Source organism: Haemorhous mexicanus, chromosome 6 (assembly GCF_027477595.1).
Source record: "Haemorhous mexicanus isolate bHaeMex1 chromosome 6, bHaeMex1.pri, whole genome shotgun sequence".
NCBI lineage: Eukaryota > Metazoa > Chordata > Aves > Passeriformes > Fringillidae > Haemorhous > Haemorhous mexicanus.
The window spans coordinates 39,545,603-39,564,639 of record NC_082346.1 but is presented as its reverse complement, the minus strand read 5'-3'; the positions used below and the strand labels follow the sequence as shown (position 1 = coordinate 39,564,639).

At 35.4% G+C, this 19,037-nt stretch overlaps 1 protein-coding gene across 1 annotated transcript in view; it reads right to left on the bottom strand.

Annotated features, from left to right (window-relative positions):
* AKAP6 (A-kinase anchoring protein 6) overlaps positions 1-19,037 on the bottom strand; it is a 211,012-nt gene that overhangs the window by 26,592 nt on the left and 165,383 nt on the right. The window contains exons 10-11 of the mRNA XM_059849889.1: positions 17,184-17,408; positions 338-553 (exon numbers count right to left, since the gene is read on the bottom strand). Of these exons, the coding sequence (XP_059705872.1) occupies positions 338-553; positions 17,184-17,408 (441 nt within the window). The remainder of the gene's footprint in view (positions 1-337; positions 554-17,183; positions 17,409-19,037) is intronic.

Genomic DNA, 19,037 nt, shown 5'->3' with positions numbered 1-19,037 from the left:
CAATCAGTGAAATATGTCTCTGGGCCCAGTTCTGTTAGGTCCTGAGCAACTTAGCACCAGGAGAGGATTGGATTTTTTTTTTACTGGGTGGGATCAGATATGATGAGATTAAATATCCAGCAAATACAATATGTATACGTGAGTCTATATTATTAAACAATGTTGTCCATACAAAACTGTGAAAAACTGAAGATTTACTTGTAGAGAGTGAAGACTAAGAAGGGCATCTCTGTCAGAAGAAAACACACAGAGATGGGTATGTTTTTCTTGTGCTGAAAAAGTGTTTCTTGTGAAGAATGAAATCCCACAAGACCTTTTAAAAGCAAGCAACACTCACCGAGTCTTTTTCCGACCGCTTCTGCAGCCTGGTTTGCCAGTGGACAGCTTGCATGACAATGGCTTCCCACCTTCTCTCAAGGTTTACGATTATCAGCTGCATGGACTGGTGATCTGCATTTAGGTTGCAGGTCTCCTGATCATCCAGGAGGTGCTGGCATAATCGCAGCACAGAGGCTACCCCACGGCGCCTCTGCTTGATCTCAGAGCATAGAGACTGAAGGACAGACAAACAGCAGATGTCAGCAAGGAATACTTTGCAAACTGAAATATTAATTATTATCTGATATTTAGCGGTGCCCAATCTCTGTCTTGGAATATTTTTTTCAGGTCTTCCATAAATTCCTGTACTTCTGTCAAAGCTTAGTGTTTTATTTTCAGATAAATACAGTCTTAACCTTAATAGCACAGACTAACAGTAAGTTCAGTCTTCTTCAAACAAATGCCATACATAGCTAACTGTCTCCATAATGCTGAAAGTTTTATGATGTAGACTCGTTTATTCTTCCTTTCTTTTTCATTCAACTGGGTCACATCTGAAATGAGTTACCCTGACAGTAATCAGCTTCAGAAATTCTACAGAAAAATTAGAGAGAAAAATTGTAGTCATGCAATGAGAATATGTATCTTTTTAGAAAAAACAATAGAAATTATGGGTCATATGTGCCCTGTCACAGGAGAAACATTACAGAAAGAGAAAATTCAGTATAAAATTGTATACAGATGTTTTTGTTATGATAAAATATTTTCAGGGTAGTTCCATATTCAAGTAAATGTAGGAAAACTGTGACAATTGTATCATCCCTTAAAAGGAGTAATTCACTGCATTTACTTCATATACTGATTCCAGTGCTACTTAGAATGAAGTCTGATGTAAACTGAACGATGGGAGACAATTGCTAAGCCCTAATACTGAAACTTGATGGGAGCCAGGATATGTTGGTTCCTCACCAAAACCCTAATAAACTGCACTGAGAATCTTGTTAAACAGCAGAATAAATAATGCATCCTACATGGCAGGACGTGAGCAAGGTCTACCACCCAGTAGCAATTAATGGCATGGGGTGCTTCCAAGCATGGTTTTATCCATGATTATACTCTACTGTCACTGTACATCAAACCAGGATTTTTTTAATTCATAACAAATTTTAATAATAACATATATGAAGCTGGGGTACAGAAGACAGAAATGCACATGAGGATGACTGCTTCAGCCCAGGTTCTGAGATCCTTTACTTTTATAACATTGCAAAGCTCAAGTATTCAATAACTATCATAGGGATGTACTACTCCTGAATTTAACAGGACTGTGCTCTACACATGGGAGCTTTACAGACAGTTTGAATTGTGACTTACCAACATCTGTTTCCCTCTGCAGGACACCACAGATGAAAGTGCATGACCCCATGAGAAAATTTGAACTATCATCTTTTTTGAAGACAGGGTGTTTGCCTCTAAACTTCAGGATCACTTTTCTTAATTTTATTAGCAAAACAAAAATATTCTATAAAAAAGTGAATTCCAGTTCCAGTTTTTGTGTCACTGTTTCTTTAAAAATTGAAATTTATAATTAGAAATGTCATAACTCAAAGGAATATTTTGCTGCTGCTCTTGATCAATAATATCAAGCTGAAAGTGTGAACCAAAAGGTTGGTATATACATCTAAAAACATGTATCTTTTCTTTGCATAGGGACGGTGTGCAAAAGAGAGGGATTTCTTTTAAAGCCTTCAAGAGAAATGATGATTAAACTCACAAACATAGCTGAATTACTAATCTACTTTCACTAGCACAATTGGGCCATCCTAACAGATTGCTTATTAATCAACAAGGGTAAACAAGGCAATGCAATCTCATTTAAAGCAGAAGTTTTAGTGCCTAAAAGTATTTGTGTTCAAAATGTTATTCCCGATAAGCCTTCATTAGAAGACATCTTAAAATGATTAAGTACATTTCATTGTAAAATACACTGAGTAGTATAGTAGCAGGTGGACATTTCATACAGATGTTCCACTTATTGATATAATGCATTCTATAGCTATTTAAATTACCCTAACTCTATAATAGCTAGAATTCTATTACTTCTGTAATGAGAGAACACTGTACCTTTAATATTTCTGAATTTTAAATAAAGTGAATGACAAATTTCCAAACGACTATTTATGGCAAAATATGACCAGGAATTTTATTATTCAATTTATACCAGAGCTGCATTTTCTCTTGCGTTTTCCGAACTTGCCCTTATTTATTTTCCAAGAGTTCATTACTAGTTTCCTTCATGGTCCTTGATGTAACCACCACGTCTGGTACATTTCCTTTCTGATGCTGTTCATTAGCTTAATGTCAGATCAGGAAAAATACCAGCCAACCAAACCAGACCAAAAATCTATCTAAAGTCAGTGTTCTTATTTTACATTTTATAACAGCTAGGCAATTCAGGTTTTTTGGAAGTGATGGTGAGGTATACACCAATCACAGACAAATTTATGTAGGTCTGCATTAACTTCATAGAAGTCAATATAGCTCAGAATCAGGCTCCATAACATTAACTTACCTTGATCTATCTGATTAAGTCATCCCTTATAAATATCGGTCTTTTCTGATACAATGCCTTTTAACATGATGAGGTAAGGAGAATTGCATTCATAAGCCATTATAGGGGACTTTAAGTGAGGCCTTTACATTGTGTTATCTGAAAGCAGAGCTACAGCGTCCAAGTCATTTCTAATTTATATCAATTTTACACCAGCATAATAACAATAGCTTTACTGAAGCTATTTCTGATTTACATGGCTGTGACAGTACAATTAGGCCTATGGCACTTTTGTTTCAATTTTATTACATGATATTATGGTTAATATTAAATAGGAGAAGAATGAAGTGCTTGTATCTAACAGTGTATTGAAATAGTTGGCTATAGAAACAATACTTTAAAACCCAGAGAGCTTAATCATGTAAAGACATCTTTAAGCCCTACATAATAGCACTAGCAATAATGACTTTAAGCAGTATTAGGGTCTTGTGTTCCATGTCTTAAAGGGACACAATAATTGCCTATAGCCCACGACATAATATATACACTGTGGTGTTATATATCCATCCAGGTTTTGCTATTGTTAAAATGGCATCCTTGTATAAAAACCTGTCAATACAGTAATTGCACATGCAAAATATGCTACCAGAATGACAGTTACTTTAATTAATTATTTGCAAGGTACATTGTGAATGTAGAAGCTATAATTCATGTTTGATAAAAGTAAATTAATTTAAAAATTTGATGAGTAAGGAAATATGATGAGTACCTCTCTTGAGCCTAGGGCCTTATGGTTTACAGCTGCTATTGTAAGCTACTGGGCACTTGAAGGTTCAGAAATTAAGGATGTAATCTAGCTGTACACTAAGGTGCATCACTTAGGCTCACTTAGTCTTCTGTGTGTGCAGAAGATTTGCTGAGGCGTAAATAAAGAGGTCGAAGACTTACAATTTTGTCCCCTCATACTATCATGTGTCCATTGAGCTGTGGTAAATGTAAACACAATCCAAATCTTTGCAAATGTGGGAGAAATATATTCACTTAGGCCATTTGCAGTGAAACTTAAATAAATGTATTTGACTTTTTTGCTGCAGGCTAAGAGTATACAAAGTAACTGCAACTGCTGTGTATGAAGTTGACTTTGTGTCTGAGTCATTTGTTTCACAACAGATACCCTGATATCATTGAGCTGTTAGTCATTAGCATGTTTTTGTGGTCATGGCTTGCCATACTGAGGATTCCTGTCCATGCTGCTAGAACCTTGGAAGGCTTTACTTCCCCCTGCCTACTCCTATTTTCAGTGCTTTGAAGTTATCACCCGCATAGCTAAAAAGGGCTACCTGAAACTACTTTCACAGTTTGTTAATACCATGACTTAAATCATCTGGAACAGCCCCTGCTGAGTCAAATGACATCAAACACTCCTTCCAAGCCAAGGGCTAATGGCACTATCTATGGGGATGGAAGTGGCCATGATCTGAACAGAAGGTGCCTGCCTTAGCGGTGTGACTCCTAAGTGAGTGGCGTATGACCAGAAACATGTGTGCAGCTTTAGGCAGCACCAGAGCACATGAGAGGCATAGAAAGGTGGGAAGTTGAGGAATGTTACTGTTCCTCAAGCCCCAGTGAATTTCCATCCCTCAGCCTTCCTGCAGCATATCAGCACCTGAGATGTGCTGCACCACCGGCTCTGCATGACTGAAAGACATGTATGGGAAGTCAGCTTTCTCACACAAGGTGTAAGATGAGTAGGCTATGAAACATGCTATACCAAGAATCTTGACCAAGATATTAACTATTTAAGACTTTTGATGAATTCAGTAGGACTAATTATGCTTAAAAGTAGTCTAAAAGTCATTGTAAAATCAGTTGAGTTGCCTTAAATCCACATAATCCACACATTCACCACATAGATTATTGAGATGCTTTCATAGCTTAATTTATAACATATTGTTTGGAGAACTCATTTTTATGGGATCTGAAGCTTCTTGTTTTCACTCTACAACTGGACTAAATTTTCATGTAGACATGGCCAGAGTTTTGCAAATAGTTGGACTATGACAAACAGTAATTTAAACAGACGGATTTTCTTTGTGCTTTCAGGTCCAGAAGAAATGCCAAGGTGTACTGAGATAAGTGCTATTTCTGGGCTTCTGTGTATGCATGGGCAACACAGGCTGTTTTTAGGAACACAAAAGAAGTTCAGCTGCAGATAAATGACCAGATCTAAGATGAAGTGTCGGTCTAACCTTGGTCTGTTAAGGGCTTACTCTTCCTCCTTGTTGCATAATGTGAGTATGTGAGAGAGGGAATGATACACTTCTGATTTCACCAGTTGTTCTTTGATGGAAGATGGATCTGCTGTTCTTTAGTACAACAATCACATGCAGAAATTAAGGCAGGATCTGAGAATGGAAGTCACTCTTCTGTGTACACCAACCAAACTACACCTCTTAGAATTTATTTGCCTTTTTATGCCTGATTTTTGGCTAGGGCAGCATTTCAGGTTTTAAAAGTGATAATGTAAATTTTTTAAGTATCACAACTAACAGAAATAATAAATCAATACAGATAAACAAGAAACTGGAAAACAGGAAAAATAAAAGAGGAAATGCTTGAAAAGTTTGGGTAAAATGTAGTTTTCAGTGTTGTCTGTGAAATGGCAATGCCTGTTGGAACTTCTCAGGGTAATGCATTCTTGCAGGGCAGATGGTTAAAAGAATTTTTGGTTCGAATGAAAAAGAAAATCAACAATTTCTCAAAAAATATTATTAGGGGAGTAATTCCTTAAAATAGAAAAGTTAAATGACAAAGATAGAAAATGAATGATTACTTGTCATTGTTTAGAAAAATACTGCCAAACCTGTGTGCTTTTGCTGATTTCAAGGTTAAAAGAATATGTCACCTAATGTGGAAAATCTACTCAGTTGCATACTGTGTGACTTAATCTATATTGAAGCTAAATATTCTATAAGTATGCAGTGAAGTGCAAAAAACAGCACTTGAAAAATGACATGATTAAATGGCACAACATGCAATCATTTGCTCTCAATTATATCAATGTATCTTCTTCATTTCAAGGACGCAGGCAGAAATATTGTTTTTTAAATGCCTCTATTAAATTGGGCACCAATAATAAAATAGATGAGAGCCCTAATAAGCTCATTTGCGTAACATATATCACACACCACAAAACTATTCTCTCCAAACGGGTTTGTTCAGAGATCTGTCTCCCAGTTGTCACCAGTCTTCCTATATTAAAAGATTTTAAAGGCACAAAGCTTGCAGACCATTCAGTGAAAAACCTTTGTACTTAACCCTTGAGAGAAATGTAATGCTAATTATGGAAAAGTATTGATATAATATCTTTCCTGTCACATTTTATTATGATGACAGTCACAACAGAATCTGGGAATGGCATTTTAGAAATATCATCTAATTGCAAGTCAGAAATACAGAATGACAGTTTAAAGTAGAATATCACTTCTTTCAAAATAGTGAACTGGTTCTCTTCATTTAAAAGCCCTACTTTTAATAGTATTACAACCACTAAATTGCTACACTGATCGTATCTCTGTAACTCACTGCAAAGTGTTACGATATTTCTCTTACAAGAGAATTGTGTCTCTTTTTAGACATATTAAAAATGACAATGAACTAGAAGGAAAAAAAGACTTTCTTTTTGCACTAGCTTTAGGAATGTACATTGCATTCTGCATATAAGCAAGTATTTAATGAATTCTTTTCACTAGCTTTAAAAAGTTACATGGGTACCTGTACTTATTTGAATAAATAATTGAATTATTAATATTATATGTATTATTAACACAATACATTATTTATATGATATTTTATTATTATTTTAATAATTAAATTCATTAAATAGGTAAATATGTTTATATTGAGTAAAATATTTACTTTTAAATAGCATTCCCATTTTTCTGTAGAAGTAAAATATATGCATTAAAAAAAGTTGCAATTCAGATTAGACGGTTCTGGACCCATTCCATAAAAGCTACTATTATATGTGTATGGCATTCTTTAACTTCTTTGTTCTATTCCTTATGCCTGTTTAAGTACTTCAAAATATTTGTTTGTAAGAATACCATTCAATGGTCTTTTATTTAGCTCATACTCCCATGTAACTAGTAATATGTAATATACTCCTCTTCATAAATTAAAAACACTATTAAAATTCCAGACGTATAAAACAATATGAAGATTAAGTTACTATAAAAGAAACTATAATAGCTTACAGATTGCTTGTATCATTACGAAAGCGCTGGTATCTATTACAGCGTCTCCCTGGAATAAAGAATGCACTTTTGGCAATAATCTGTTTAAAAAAGTGCCCATTATTGTTAAGATGCTCCTATCTTAACTCTAAACTAGTGTGCAATTACAGAAAGATAACTTTTAAAAATAAAAGTAAAGTGTTGCTGGATAAAAATGAATCTTCCCTACTGAAATAAAACAAATCTTTTCCAAGACTTATTTTTCTTGTGTTTCATGCAGGGAATTCGATTCATTTTCAAACGGAAGTATTTTAGAGTTATATACAGCCCACTTTGAAGTTGGGGTTAACTCACTTGCAGGGAATAAGCCAGAGGAGCCAGAGGGGATGGCAGGAGGATTCATATTTCTAGTCTAGCATCACATTTTTAAATGCCTTTGGTTTGTGTCCTCTTCTCAGTTAATTTGAGAAATTATCTTTCCAGTGAAAAAGATTCAAAGGAGAAATATTGCAGAAAGTGCCACAATTTTCCAGGGTTCCTTTTTTTTGCCCCCAGAAAATGCTAAGATAAAAGCTGGCTAATCAACAGACAGGTAGGATAAACATCAGTGTTGTGTTTTGCTTTTGTGGTTAATCCTGAACTACACTGATCAAAAATATGCTTGCCCATACTGGACATTTTAAATTTGAAATTTTTATTAGGTCACCCCAGTGAGCAGGGTTTCAAATGAAATGTGCATAAATTCAAGACAGTAAACAAATTCAGGTACAGGTGGAAACATTTCTTAAAAATCATTTAGGTTCAACTTGACTTCCAGTCTTTGAAATTCACTTAGAATTACATTTTAAAAGAAATCAAGCTGTTTCTCCACATAGATCACATATTAGATGCCAAGAAACAACCTCCAATTGGCTAAAAACTGTAGGTATGAATTTCAGGAATTTTTTGTGGAGAGTTAAAACTGTTAAAACTTCATATTCTATCTTGGAGGTATACTGGGCTTCAAAGGAAAAACTTCCTTGCATGGGTGTACATCAATATCTGTAAATCTCAAGCTGAGCTTCAGATGTTAATAGTGTACTCACTCCCTTTCTTAATCTAGTTCCCTCATAGGTGGTAGACATGTATTTTTGCTGTCCTTGTGCAATGGGCCTGGTATATTCCAAAATATACTGAGAGCTTAGACCCTATTCTGAATTGTGGAAAAACATGTCCTGCAGTGTATAGGTTTTACCTTTTTTATGGGAAAGCAGCAAAAAGAAAATAGATTAGACTATTCTTTTTGAGACTTCAGAACAGGAAAGGGAAAATAAACACATGTAATAAGTAAGGAAAAAGATATTTCCTCTGGCTTTTTTCTTAATGTCAACGAAGTAAACTTTGCCTGGACACAAAAACACACAGGTTGAGCTGTGCCAGGCTAAACTCAGGAAAATACAGTGTGATGTTTTCATGTCCATCTGTATATGCACAAACATGCTTTTCCAGAAATTGTGGAAAAGGGGCAACAAACATGCTTTTCCAGAAATTGTGTTCATCTTATTTCCAAAAGCAGTGCATCCTCAGAATGGATATACATTCTTTTGCCTTACCTTAAGCATAAATATACAGTCAGGCCCACAGTTTTTGGGTTCGGTTCAAGACAAAACTAAAAGTCCCCAACAAGTGAAGCTACTTAGAGCAGAATCAACCAGACCCAGGCAGCACTGTGGTGAGGTAGGCTCACCCCTCTCAGATTTAGGGTAGCTCCCTCAGCACCTAACTTGGTAAATAAGATTAAGACAAGTAATCACATTGACTAGGGAAGTAGTTGTCCCTCTCTATGTGTCACTGGTGAGGCTGCATCTCAAGTCTTGTGTCCAGTTCTGGTCCCCTCACTCCAAGAAAGACATTGGGCTGCTGGAGCATGCCCAAAGAAGCGCAACAGAGCTGGTGAAAGGTCTGGAAGGCAAATCATATGAGGAGTGGCTGAAGGAGCTGGAATTGTTCAGCCTGAAGGAAAGGAGGCTCCGAGTATCACTCTCTATGACCAGATGAAAGGAACTTAGTGCCATGGTTTAGCTGAGATGGTGGTATGTAGCCAAAGGTTGGACTTGATGGCCTTGGAGGTCTCTTCTAAAATTTATGATTCTGTGATTCTATAAATATGCTAAGCTTTAAATTAATACTAACTTGCCCCTTGTACCAGTTAGACAGACATGACTGACACACACCATTTAGTCTCAGGACTGCAAGAAGGCTTGAATTAGAAGGAAGGACAGAAGCAGTGATTTGGTTAAGATGAACTGTGAATGGCAGTCAAAAAGCTAAGGGTCATCAAAAACCAAATGTCTGGCTATGGTGACTGCTTGCTGTGATGGTCTTAGAGACTCAGTGGTACTGATAGCATTGTGCCTTCAAGTGCCATTTTTCCATTGCCTGGACAACAAGATTGGGGTGAGAAGGAAAGATAGGGTGAAAGCCAAGGGGCCATGAAAGAGCCCTTCTTCCTTCACTAATGCTTAGAACATTATGAGGTTCCTCTTATTGTGACCAAAATATGAAAATAAGCATCAATGTGACAGAGGGAAAGATAGTTGCACAAGAATGACATTGCACCATCAGCCATTGACAAAATGCAGAGAAAATCCATCAGATTCGGGGCTAGGCCTTCAGTTTTATTCTGACACAAGGAAATGTACCTCTTCTTTAAGAGAACAGTAAAGGAGACATCCTTCAAAGCACAGGAATCTAAACATTATATTTTTCCCCCACTGACTTTATGCAGCAAGTATTATCTAAGCCACTCTCCTGTCCCTAGAAATATGGTACCAGTCTACAAATCCCATTCCTGACTGACATTTCATATTTGTGATACATAATTTACCTGAAAAGGGCTGCAATAAACATTAAGGAATGTATGCAGAGGACCTGTTCTCTTACACTCATATTCTTACTCATAATAAATTATACTTCACCCTGCAAATTCTACTAAAATCAATAGATTTCCTGGCAGTATGAAATTATTTTCATTATAAGTAAAGGTACTTACTTTAATACAGGTAAATAAAGTCCATAAAAATACTCCCCATTGGGACTATGATCTTTTAACTTACATACAAAGACAAAACTTGGGAAAACTCTCCAGTATGATCCACCAATTAAAGAAAAACCTCATTAGTAGAATTTAATGACTCCAGAGACACTATCCAATCAATAATCCACCAATATTGGATAGATTTGCACCTGAAAATGCAATGCTATGACTCCAAAGAGGCAGTTATAGACAATCAAATAAATCATCTAATCACATGCAGTAGTACAAAGTGAACTTTGATGGAGATAGTGCACTGAATTTTTCTTAACTGTCTCATATTTCCAGTCCATGCTCTACTTGTTTTTCTACATGTTATCAGTAACAAAGGTAAAGCTTTGAGGCCAACCAAAGTACCAACCCTCTCTGTAAATTAGAGCAAGTAAATCCTGGCTTATTTTTAGGAGAAATATTTCTTTCTCATTTTCTTTTCTCATCTTCTGCTTTTTTCTCATTTTCTCATTTTCCTTTTCCAGGTTGATAGTAACAAAAGAGAATGATTCTGGTTTTACAGTAAATAAGTCTTCAAGGAACCAGCAGAACAATAAGCAGTCTTATTTTCAAGGAATCATTTGGATGGATCAAAAGAAAAAGAAGCCAATTATATCTTCAATCGTAATGAAAATAATAAGTGATAGAACCAAAAATGTTCACTGAAAAGAAGCCATTTTTTTACTTCTACACATATGAGTCTTCAAGAGGCCATGACTTAGCGGTGGAAATATAGCTCCAAGTCTGTAGGTGTCATTGATATGAAAGTCTTGGGAAAGGAACTGTAAGCCATTTGTAACTATGAAATTGCAAGCTTTACTTTGTAATGGCCAGTTTGGAACAGCTTCCTCTGTAGGCCAGTGTCTTCTGTATTGGTCAATTTGAGTGGGACCTCAAGTCTCTCAAACTTACCCACGACAAAAGAATTAAAAATAGATCCTCTCAGTACAGTAAGAAAGACAAGGACAAGGGCTCAACTGCCTCCTCAACAGTTCCCATTAATAAGATGGTTCAAATGAGCACCCTATTGCACATATAGCAGGACTGAAAGATAAATTTTGGCTTAACCTTTCTGGAAAATAAATAAACCTGTAATTAGAGTAGAAGAACCTCACAGACATAAGTAAATCATTCTAACTTGGAATTGCAATTGTCTCATCCCCAAGTCCCTCTGTCCTAATGATACTCCTGATAATTTCTTGAGTGGGATTCATCTGAACTAATGGAAAATGTGAGCCTGAGAGAGTAATTTAGAAGCAGGTATTGTGAGGTACAGTACGTCCATAGCCTAAATTTTCAAGTTTTTGGTTTTTTGATGCCTAAACCAGAATGGATTAATTGCATCCCAAAAGTACTTTTCTCCCTTCCAATTACTAGAAAAGAAACTCAGAGAAGATCTCTGCCCTGTAGCTAGTCTGTTTTAACATGCCTCTACCTATACTGTTTGTGGGACAAACATCTTGGTGTATCAGAAATAAGGGATCAGTACACAAAAATAGACCTAAGTAAGTAAAATATAAATTTGTACCCTAAAAATAGCAAGCAGCTCATTCTCTGGTCACCAAAGCATTCAGTATATTGCTGTATCTTAGCTTGGCTGAGCTCAGCTCTTCCTATTACTGGAGAAACCTCCATCCAACACCCCAGTCTTAGTTCAGAGACTCTTCTGTCTCTCCAGACAAAAAAATTTGTCCCAGCAAAGGGAGCAATTGAGAGGGAAAAAAGGGTTTAGACAACTAGCTATTCTTTAAGATTAATTATGATGTTTTGATTAATCAGAAAGTAAGTAACATTGTAAAAAAATCTCCAGAATTTACAATTCGGTATTCAAGCCAAAATGAGATGATGGAAGGACAGCTGATATCTCAGCAAAGCATTTATTCTTAAATGGGAATTTGATGTCATATCAGTGTTACCTTAAAGAGGGAGAGCTTATTGAAACACAAAGTGAACTTTTTTTCAGTAATAAGTATATGAAATAAAAATCTGAGGTACATTAAATATCTAAATGTTCTATGTGTATTTGCATATATAGAGAGTATTGTGCATTGATATTTTAGTAAATTAAATCAACTTAGACATATACAATGTTATTGCATTAGGACCAAAAAATATGTATGTACAGCTGCTTTACTATAAAGATGCAGCTTCCCATTTCAGTGGTCCACAGAAATGCTACTTTGGGATGGTGGGTCATGGAAATTCAGTCTAAATTCACTTCAAACCTTTGTAAGAGGCGTTAGGCTATATTCAACTTCAGAATCCTACCTGGTTCTGTACAAATTAGTACTGTATGCCTTTCTGTTTGCTAAAATTGAATCCAAACAAAATTTGGGTAAACAATTCTTCATCTGTGAAAAGTTTTAGGTCTCTGAAGTCACACTCGTTTTGAGAAATTTTTTAACACTTTTTTTTGATCATGGAGGTGTGAAAAGGATTAAATCCAGCTTGACTTCTTTTGGACTTTCTGCAGCAGACTGTTTCGCATACTTTTGTTACACTCATGTTGAACTTCTGTAATTCTTTAATTGCAGCTCTGCCAGAAACATCATTCTAAAAACTGTAAAGGATCCAGAATGCAATGGTGAAAGCAATTCCTGCCACCAGTAGGAATAGCCAGCATTTTCTTTAATTTCTTGTCTCCAAACCTTTATTCAACATTAATAATTTTACTTCATTTTGGCCATAATCTTAAATGCTTCCAAAGTCACTTGTGTTTTATTTGACTGAAGTATGTTTAACTGGTTTTTTTTTGTATGATGTACAGTGTTGACTCTTCTACAAACTTTTCAGTAAATACAAAAAGCATCATAAGACATATTGACTATTAATTACGAATGCAACCTGTATTATTTAATCAGAAAGTTCAGTTGCCTTAGGCGCTGGAGAAAGAAGAGATGCTGCTGAGAAATACTTTATTTTTTTAAATGCATCACTGTATGCTGCATCATCTGGTATGCTCAAGTCATAAATGTAGTGGAAGATGAAAACTTACAGTTCTGAGTGGGTCTAGTCATTAGAAATAGTTACAACCAGCACATAATTTACACTGTTTACAAGGTAAGCAGAAATGGCAACAAATAATACTAGCTGTGGAATTCAATAAACCGCTGACTTTTAGAAATTTCAAATGAGAAAAAATTTTCAACATGTTTTGTATGATTAAGTAGTCTGATTTCTTTAATGGATATATTGACTAAAGTGAATGAAAACCACAGCTTTCAGTACTACTGAAAACCGAGACTATTTTTGTTAAAGACACGAATAAAGATTTAAGAGACAGGTATGACTCTATATAGCATGTTGCTTATTGCTTCAAATAAAACCACATCCGGAAATGACATGAAATGCAACATTATTTTTGCCAAACACAATTTAGCAGAAAATGTCTGCTAAAATCCTGTCATGAAGAGGAAAATCTTGTTCCCCATCCCAGTTTGGAGAAGAAAGAGAACACGTTCCTTTATAAATCTTGCTACCGGAAGCACTAGAGGCTTTCCTAGTTGTACATTATTGAGAAGGGATTCTGAGACAGACAGGTACTCACAAGTCCAAGCTTGTTCTCGAGTAGCTGGTCCATGAGCCAAACCCAAAACAACTTTTGAAAGCTGATCATTTCTCTGTATAAAACACTTAATGTCTTAAGTTTTATTGCAAGTGACAAAAATATATGACCAATTATTTAGGCTCCCTTGCTGCTTTTTGAGGGAATTTTGCAGAGAAAAAAGCATGCTTTTTGAAGTCACAGACACATAAAAGAAACGTGGCAGACCACTTCTACTGACAAGCTAACAGGCACATAAATTTCTGGCTAGACCTTACTCAAATGAAACTTGGTAAAACTTTCATGAAAGAATGCAAACTCTTTTTATTATTGCTTCTCATTCTTTACAGTTCCAAATCTCTCCTGACCCACAAAATAGCTGCATATTGTTAGCTTAGAAAATCAGTTGTGCCAATTATTAGTCTCATTATATCTGGTATTTCAGGGGCTAGAACTATGTGTTCACTTGAGTATTTTGGATTTCATTTAAAAAGTAAAATTCTAGTCCTTGCCCACATTGTTTTCTGTGGAAAGCTAGAAAACATGAACTCAAAGGACTTAAACAGGAATAAAAAGCACAAATAAATAAAATAAACATATATTTGTAGCTAGAATGAGCTCAAGAATTTGAACTAATTTTATTTATTTTTTTAAAATTTTTGTAGTCTACATTTTGCGTTGCAACAGAAGAAATAACTGCAGTCAGACAACCTGGCTTCCCCCTTTACAGATCAGCAACTTGTGTTCATTCTTCTCAAACAGAAGCTGTGGTTAGGCCACACTTGAATTTCTGTGAAAACCTTGAAAAGTGATTTAATCTCCATGTATTTTATTTCCCTCATTTCTAAAAAGGGGATGATCATAATATCTACCTTAACTGTTTAGACAGGCTTAGTTCAGTAATGTCTGTGCAGCATGTAGAGCTCCTAGACTGGACAGTACTATAGAAATTCTAGGTATTGTTATTACACAGGAGTATTCCAAAAGAAAATAATGCAGTAGCGAATTCTTTAATAAAAAGAACACTCAAATTTATATGGCATTATTTTCTAGGAAAAAGACAAAGAAGTCAAAATAGTTTCCTACTAGTGAATTTAACAACTACTCCTCCCACAACATCACTCTCCTCTTGGGTCCCAACTGCATGGGAGCTACACATTCAATTCAGCCTCCAATTGCAAAATGGAAGGAAAACACCTCAAAAATGGAATAGTGGTTTTCCTAAGGCATAACTGTAATTTAAAGCATAACATTATGGAATGAAAATCAATGGCATTGTTGAGTTTATTTTATTAAAAATGCTTCCCTGTATACAGTGGCTGTGTGTATTGGGATGGTGCATCACAGTAAATTTCCATTAAGAAACAATGATTCACTTACCACAGTGAAAGCAGTAATAAGGTTAAACTCTTAAGTGGAAAGCAAGTCAAGCTAAACCCCAGCAGGTTTTCTACTAGTGGCATAGCTAATGTTTTTGAAAATGTTCTAAATGTTCTCTCTCAAATATATGTATTATACATTGCAGTATTGTTAATTATATCAATTTTCTCTTTTATACACTTCCCCAGGAGATCAGTGAAGAATGGAAAACTTACTTATAGTGAATTTCAGATTTAATGAGACAAAGATGGTTCAATGTATATGACAAAATGATGTGCTCTTGCCATTTTTGATAGGTAATTATTTTTTATACTCTAATGGCTACCATTTTGAAAATAATTAATGTATTATTTGTGTAATTAATAGATAATCAACCAAGTAAGGAAATACTCTGGCTACATCATGGCGGATAACACTATGCTGTTTAACATCTCTAGAGCTTTTGGCATGATATATCATATCATATCATATATGCATAAAAGTATTTAATTTGAGAGATTTATGCAAAAAATATGTAAGATTGTTATGGGTCTACTCTATGTGTGTGTGTGTGTGTATACGATTATTTTTTTAAAAATTGATTTTAAAAAATCTTGCCTGAAATTAGATTTTTAAATATATAATTCTGCTCTTAAATAAATGCCATAATTTTCTACCGGAACAAAAACGTCCAACATTTCCTATGGAAAATATGCATCTATTGCTGGGAAGTTCTGCAGGTCTATCAACAGTCCTTCCTAATCACTTGCTTTGAAGTTTGCTGATAGATCAAACAGAATCACCATGACTTTTTTTCCCTATTAGCAGAAGACTGCAAATCTGAATAAATACTAAAAAATAGTATTCATGTAATAAGAAAACTTGAAATTGCTTTCAAATGGACAAGTTCAGGAACCTGAAAATCACTGACTATCTACACTGACACACCCTTCTCACTAATCATCATTATTGAAAAATGAAGAGTTAAGGAAATGGCTTCACAGGAAGAAAATACTATTTCTGCTGTTGTTTTCTTCAATGCTTGTACAAAACAAAGTACATTTAGAAGTGTTGGCAACATACTCTTTGAGGTGCATATTTAAGAAATTGTCCATCCCCTTGGGACTGCAGTTGCCCTTGACACCCTGGTGTACTAGTGGAAGAGAAAAAAACCTCTTTACCTCTAAAGCTCAACAATGACTTGTGATTCCTTTCTTATTCTTTGGTCAAAGATCACTTGCAGAGTAAAGTGACCTGTAATGATGACTTGGGTAAGGGTTTATTTAGAAACTATGAAGAGAAGAAAATTGCACAGTTCTACCAGGTGTGTTTGCTAAATTAGCCCTCTTTCCTGAATGCTACCAATTCTTACAGGGAATGGAACAAAACATGCAACCTCCACTAAGTCAGTTGCAAAGCTGAACACTGGCCTTCGCTTTAAAGGACTTATCTGAATAAAGCATTGTGACTACCATCTTTTCCCTCTTTTCTATAAATCTTCAGGCTTAGGCTTAGGATGTGGCCTAGATTAATGCAAATCTTATAGTCTATATGTCTTTTCCACGTATCTCATCACCACAACCTTGAATGTTTTCTCATCTATGCTAAATTTAGCTCACTGTAATTGTTACCTCAGATAGGCTGTTCTTGACTCATATGTGCAGAGATATAGATTATTAAACTGATGATCACACAAGACCTTAATTACCTTATGCTGAGAGTGAAATTCAGAGTGAAGCCTCTGAGACAAAATTCAGCTGCTTTTTTTTTTGCCCCTCCCCATTTCAGGGGGGTTGGAAATAGATCATCTTTAGGGTCTCCTCCAACCCAAACCATTCTATGATTCTATGTTTTATACTGAGGCAGAAGGAAAGAATACTATTGCTTTTACAATTGTGGTGCAATTAGCCCTCTAAAGACCTCTTTTGCAAAAAATATTTATAAATATTATTGTAAAAATTCAATAAAATAAACATGAGTGAACAGGTAAATGAAGATGAAAATATATAATTAAATATATACATGCATTGCATTATGTAATGTAAAAGATAAATATTTTATCCCACCATAAAGAAGAGTTTCTCTACAAAAGCTATGATTTTTTTTTATTACCTTAAAATATTGCAGTTGTTTCTCAGCATTCATTGTTCCTTCATTTTCTTGTCTCAGACAGGAATTGAAGATGAAAAGCTCTGTATCTCTCAGCCACCCTTTCAGCTCTTTGATCCTGACCTCCAGCTGCCTTACCAGGCTGCCGCTTTCAGGCGAGAGCAGGTCACGTGGACCTAACCCACTGTGCCCTACCATTGTGTCTTGGATCTTCTCTCCTAGGGTTTTCTAATGCATCAGATAAAAAAAACATAGATTAGTCTCATGTACCAAAACATATATAGGTTAATGTGCAACAAGAAGGATCTGTTAAATAACTAGAGATGTGGTTTTTTAATAATTATGACTAATATCAATCAATTTCATTCTTTTTTTCCTTGTTTCAATACATTTCAATTTTCCTACCCTTGTTTCTCACTTATGCTGTTCTCTCTGGGTCACTGACTTTGCTAGAAGGATTATAAGTTAGTGTTTACTAAGAATAATTAAGGACAGAGGAAGCAAAATTCTTCATAACTTTGTAAACTACTTAGTCTACAGAATTTGTTGATGAGTTCAGACACTCATGGCTAAGAGTATAAGACCAGTATATACCAGTATATAACCAGTATAAGAGTTATTGGTTTCTAGGCAGCAACAGAAAATATGACAATCACTGAGTTCACCAGACTCCTATCCAAGGTAGCATTTAAATTTTTGGAGAAACACTGAGATATTTTTTGAGGTCTGAACAGTTGGGTTATAATTTTCATTCATGTAGCCCTGAGGCTGTATAGAGGAACAGTTAGGCCACAAAAGCTGGTTTGTTTTTAACGGGGTTGAACTCATTCAGACACCAAAAATCCTCACTGTTCCTGAACATAAGGCCAATTTTTTAGGCAACTAAATTTGAATTTCAGTTCTCCGTCTTAAGCAGCCACTTTGAGATAATGGACCAGACTAAACGTTTGTCTGCTATTGCTAATGAAACTAATTTACTCCAGCTTTTCAAAGTAGTATTTCTAATAACAGAATCACTGAATATTATTTTGATAGTGGACACTGGGTGCTTAATGAATATTCTGAAGAGGCCAGGGATAGAGAGTTATCTTCCTTTTCAGTATTTTGAAAGGCAATCCTTTAACATCAGAAGAGAGATGTGCTGTTGCCTGCTTCTCCTATGCCAAGCAGTATTTTATCTGACCTATAAGAGGCTGTCAGGTTGACACTTATTATAAGCAGTAGATCTGTGTTACTGATTGCAGAATATTGAATATACACTGACACTCATATCCAATAACCTTTTAAACTGATAATTAGTGGTGGTTAATTGTTGTAACATGAAGATACAGTTTTAGGTGACCCAGTATGTCTGTCTGTTGGAAGTGCATGCTATAAAAGTTACTGGAATATAATTTATAACAATGAAATTAGCTTCCAAAAATAAGCTTTAAAACACAAATAAAATTAGAGCAACAGATATTAATCTGCTATGTGGCATTCTGTAAATCACGTCTTTAGGAGATCATAAATGAAAACATGCTTTCTTGGCAACACCCTTCTATTTTCATGGTGCAAATATTGATAATTTGAAGACCCTCAGTGGAATCCAGCACTAGCTATTGTTTTTATGCTGCAACAAAAGTAGCAGCAGGAGGTGAAATCAATGCCCTTGGAGGGTAGGGTCACAAAAAAGAATTTATTGCCACTTTTTTGTTCTGGAACAGTTTGCAATCATAAATTCTTCATAAACAGAATACTTCAGAGAATGGTCCGTCTTCATAAATATACGACAGAGGACATCAATTTCATTTAATTCACAATTTGTGTCAGCACAGCAGATGCCAATGCTTGCCTTGATAGGGTTGTTTAATATGC